General features: G+C 46.1%; 1 protein-coding gene and 1 pseudogene across 1 annotated transcript; one reads left to right on the forward strand and one right to left on the reverse strand.

The window, feature by feature from the left end:
* Window positions 1–746: 746 nt before the first annotated feature.
* LOC135629272 (zinc finger protein WIP6-like) lies at window positions 747–1,694 on the reverse strand. The gene is made up of 2 exons (XM_065136447.1): window positions 1,293–1,694; window positions 747–1,199 (listed from the first exon to the last, which is right to left on the reverse strand). The coding sequence occupies exons 1-2, from the start codon at window positions 1,692–1,694 to the stop codon at window positions 747–749; spliced, it is 855 nt and encodes a 284-aa protein (XP_064992519.1).
* Window positions 1,695–2,395: 701 nt separating this feature from the next.
* Window positions 2,396–4,678, forward strand: LOC108953130 (pentatricopeptide repeat-containing protein At3g04750, mitochondrial-like; annotated as a pseudogene).
* The last annotated feature ends 252 nt before the right edge of the window (window positions 4,679–4,930 follow it).

Consider the following 4,930-nt stretch of genomic DNA (forward strand, 5'->3'; position numbering starts at 1 on the left):
AGCAACAGTGATAAGTCAGCAACGAGAAGAGAGAGGAGAGCTTGCTCTAGGCAAGCAATTCTAATACCATGATAAAAAGAATAGAAGATAAGAAGCTTTATTGAAAAAGTAAAGAAACTTTATTGAAGTAGTTTTAACTTGAATGCATTAGCATGTCCCTCTCCTATTTATAGGGATTAGGAGGAAGAATTTTTCTCAATAAAATAGAAAATTTTCCTCATTTTCTCGTATAGTTGGATAAGAATTGCATGCAAGGTCTGCACACTAAAGCTGTTAGATTAAGTGTATGATTAACGGGAAGAATCCCAGTTCCTGTTCTTTTAATGCTTGTATACGTACATGGCAACTGTCAGATTGAGTGAGTGACTAAGAGAGAGTATCTAACATACTGTTCTTTTGAGACTTCTGTGCGTATATGACAAATGCATTGCGATTAAACTGACCAGGCATGGCAGATTTCGGTAAAAGAGAAATGATACAGGCACAGACCGATAAGTACCTGTTCTCTCCCCCTTCAAGCACGAGACACGGTGACAGTACATAATAGTAAGAAAAGGTACTGAAATTGATAGAAAGCTCCAGTTTAAGAAAACCTAGCATGCGTCTACCCTGCTTTCCTTCAAACTCTCTCTCTCTCTCTCTCTCTCTCTCTCTCTCTCCGTCTCTCTATGAGACCTAAAGATCGTGAAATTTATTGTGATCTTTACCTCACTAGATAACAAGATAAAACATCATCATTGTCCCCGTTACTCTCTTAGCTCGTCACCGTCCTTACCTTCTATCACCCCCACCTCTTCATCAATGCTCATCGTCTCCACGATATGAGGTGCATGGCCGCTGCCGAAGGATCTCACGTGGTCCTTGAGAGATCGCTTGTGCTTGAAGTCGGAGCCGCAGATGCAGAACCACAGCTTCCCACAGTTCTTCTCGTGGGTGCGCCAGTCACCGCGCACTGCGAATGCCTTACTGCACCTACGGCACGCGAAAGGCCGCACTCCGTGCTTGCGCTTGTAATGCGTCTGCAGTGTCCGAAAGTCCTTGAGCGGCCGTGACCTAGGATGCTCAATGTTGTTCTTACACCCCTCCGCGCAGCAGTAGCACGGCAGCTTCAACAGACATGGCGAGGGCAATTGCCTCGTTATGGCACGCGGTGACTCCGATCCCCTCCGATACTGCGATCCGTGACCCCACATGTGCATCTGATTGGACAGCAACATGCAAAGTTAGGAACGGAAGAGACAGTATCTCGAAGTGAAAAGCGAGTAGGGACCTAATACATGACGTTCATCGACCTGCATGTTGTTGAAGTGATTAAAGGTTTTGTTGGACACGGTGCAGGAGAACTGGGTGGCGCCAACGAGGATTTCGGCGGGAGAGGGAATCCAGTAGCGACTAGGCACGAGGTTCAAGCCTGAGGCGGCGGTGGCCACGGTGCTTGTGCTTGCCCTAGGCCTCGCATTCGGGGGGCCAATGGAGAGTTCGATCGTCACTGAGGAGTCATCGTCCACTTGGTTTGAAGAGTGGGAGAAGTGACACTGCGGTTTCGAGCTTGCGCGGAGCCACTTAGAAGCAACAAAAGTTGAAGTAGAAGAAGAGCAGGAGGAAGAAGCTGGTGAGGATTGGCTTCCAGGCGGCCAAAGCGAGAGCAACAAAACGGTGTTGTCTTCTTCCTGAACATTGGTATTGAAAGACATATCTGTCTAGAATGGAGAAGAGGATTGGAGGGGAAGAGAGTGGGAGAGAAAATGAGGTTAGAGGGAGATATATATCCGTATAGAGGTGGGTGGAGAGAGAGAGAGAGAGAGAGAGAGAGAGAGAGAGACTTTGTTTGGTAGTGAATGATCGATAGAGAGAGCAGGGCACCTGAAAGCGGATGAGAATACACGGCGATTTTGCTGGTTTAGGTTGGAGGAGAGACAAGTGACCGGGAAAAGTGGGAATGGGACCGACAGGTAAACAACACCATGCAGCATACTCCCCAACATATACCCGAACACCCACACATGCCAACCAGAAGCCGAGAGGGATCGGCAGCTTGCTTACCGAGCGCCTTATTCTCTTCCGCATCTTCCTTCTTCCTCTTCTGTCACATCCTTTTCGGTTTCCCTTTATGGACGCTATCGCCCTCGTCTTTAGTTCTTCGCCTTCTCTCACTGTGCATGAATTGGTGTCCACTGGTTCGGTGTCATCTCGTTAGGTAGGTGGTGATAGTACTCGACATTTTGATCCCGGCAATCAAACATTCTGGTACCAGGGATATCCAAATAGCCGGCCCAACCCACCCCTCTACGTGAATGACCCTAACGGCTTTGTCACAGATTAGGCCCATGGGTCATGGTGCATCTATTTAGTCACTATGAACACCAAACAGCACGACTTTTCCCTCGGTATTTGGTTGCCGCTGCTGCTATTCGAATTCATCCTCCATGATAGCACTCAGGAGAAGCCTCCTTCTTGCATCCTTACTCTGCTTTGCCAGTCACGGATCATGCATGCTTTCCAGCAGCTGGGATCCGTCGGTCTCGCTGAGGCTCAATCACCCCGCCCTTGTTCTTCTCGAGAAGTGCCACACGCCAACCCACTTCTGGCCCAGATGATGAGGCTCCACCTCACTGGCCAAACTTCTCTGCGGTCTCCTACCCTGAGCACCTGAATTATGCCCTTCTCTTCCGCCACTTCACCCCTCACCCCAATCTTTACATCTACAACATCATGATTACAGCTCTATCTTTCTCGCCAGGCCAGTCCTTCGATCTCTACAAGTGTATGCTTTGTGCATCCTAATGAACAGACCTTCCTTTCCCTTCTCAAATCTTCCATCAATGTGTCAGTCGGTAATCAGGTCCATGTCCATGTCATTGTTTGTGGCCTCCGCTCGTGTATCTATCTGCAGAATTCCCTCGTGAAGGTGTACTTGGACGGTGGGGATGTAGCTTCTGCCCGTCAGGTGTTTGATCAGATGCCCGAACACGATATCGTTTCGTGCAATATTATGCTATCTGGGCTGGGCAGACAAGGATGCTCTACGGGAGCTCTCAGGTTGTTTGGAGATATGCAAGCTTCAGGTATCAAGCCGGACGCGTACACCATTTTCGGCCTTCTGACGTGCTGTGGCCAGCTGAAAGATCCGCGCCTTGGGAAGTTGTTCAAGGGCTGATCGTAAGAAAGTTTCCTACCAGCACCCATGCAAGTGGGTCGATTTTGAGTAATGCTCTTTTGGATGTGTATGCCAAGTGTGAAGAAATGGAAATTGCTATCAAGAGGTTCGATGGAATTGTTGAGAGAGATGCAATCTCGGGGGAACATAATTATTTCTGGATTTGCAAGTACTGGACAATTGGATCTTGCTCGCTGGTTTTTCGATGAAGTGCCTAGGAGGGACCTGATCTCGTGGAATTCTCTTCTTGCCAGATATGCTTGGAGAGGTGATTTCGGAATGGTGATGAAACTATTCCGGGACATGCTCGTTGACAATGTAAGACCTGATAAGGTGTTTGCCATTTCTCTTGTGTTTCTGCTGCTGCAGAGATTGGCGAACTAAATCAAGGAAGGTGCGGACATGGTTGGGTGCTAAAGGTTTATGGAAATCTGGATGCCTTTTTGGGGTCAGCCTCAATAGATATGTACTCTAGGTGTGGTAACATTTGGAGGTCCTTTATGGTTTTCGACAATGTTTCTGAGAAGGATGTCACGCTTTGGACGGCTATGATTACTGGCCTTGCCTTTCATGGCTTTGGAGCCGAAGCTCTGGAGCTGTTCCATGAAATGCAAGAAGAGGGTCTGATGCCAAATAGTGTGACCTTAGTTGCAGTTCTTACGACCTGCAGCCATGCTGGCCTGGTGGATAAGGCGCTAAGGATCTTCGAATCCATGAAGCAGAGATGTAATATCGAACCTGGAGTGGAGCAGTATGGGTTCGTAGTTGATCTTTTAGCACGGTCGGGGCGGTTGAGTGATGCTCTAAACGTGATAGCAAGGATGCCAATGAAGCCAAGTAGGTCGATATGGGGAGCAATTCTAAGCTCAAGCAAAGCCTACGAAGATTTGGAGCTTGCTGACAGTGCTTTGACAAGGCACCTCAAGCTGGAACCTGATAAGGTGGCTATGTCTTGCTCTCGAATGCTTATGCTACTTGTGGGAAGTGGAGCTACTCCAACAAAATTAGAGAGATTATGGTGGGAAGACAAGGTGTAAAGAAGACGGGGGGTGGTCGTAATCTGGTTGTTGATGGAGTGTGTCTTTCGATAAGAGGAACCATAGTTGGGCTGAAAGCCAATGAATTCAGCCTATAGTGGGCTTTAATAGCCCACAGCCCATCTCCTATTTAACCTAATCCTATATCCAAATTAGGGTTGTGTGGTGGCTACGATTTTTTGAGGAGAAAAATTATAGCAGTAACTTGATTCAAAACGGAGGAGAAAAAGAGAAAAACGAGAAAAGAAAGGGAAGAAGACAAGGACAATAAAGAGAGACTATTTTTAATCATCCAGCAGTGTTCTCATCTCAGGTTAGATCAAATCTATAATAGATTCTTGTTGTGATTACTTGGAGAGAATTTAGATATTGTGCATAGTGACGTAATCCTTGTATCTCAGTTATTCTCTTGTGATTGTTATTAGGGTTTTGAACAAAAGACAAAGATTTGTATATTCCTTATTCTTACAGTGGATTATCTCTAGTTTGCCCCGTGGTTTTAACCCTTTACGTTGGAGAGGTTTTTCACGTAAAAATTGGTATTATGTTTGATTGCGATTTCATTTAATTTCGCTATGTGTTATGACCTGCAAATATTTATTCATATATAAAAAAATTATTTTTATTTATATCCAATCAACTGGTATCAAAGTAGGGTTTTTGGTGATTTAATTTTTTGTTTGAACATGGAGGTCGATAGTGTTTCTCGCATGATTAGCTTGAATGAAAACAATTG

The sequence above is a fragment of the Musa acuminata genome, chromosome BXJ3-1, assembly GCF_036884655.1.
Source record: "Musa acuminata AAA Group cultivar baxijiao chromosome BXJ3-1, Cavendish_Baxijiao_AAA, whole genome shotgun sequence".
Classification (NCBI taxonomy): domain Eukaryota; kingdom Viridiplantae; phylum Streptophyta; class Magnoliopsida; order Zingiberales; family Musaceae; genus Musa; species Musa acuminata.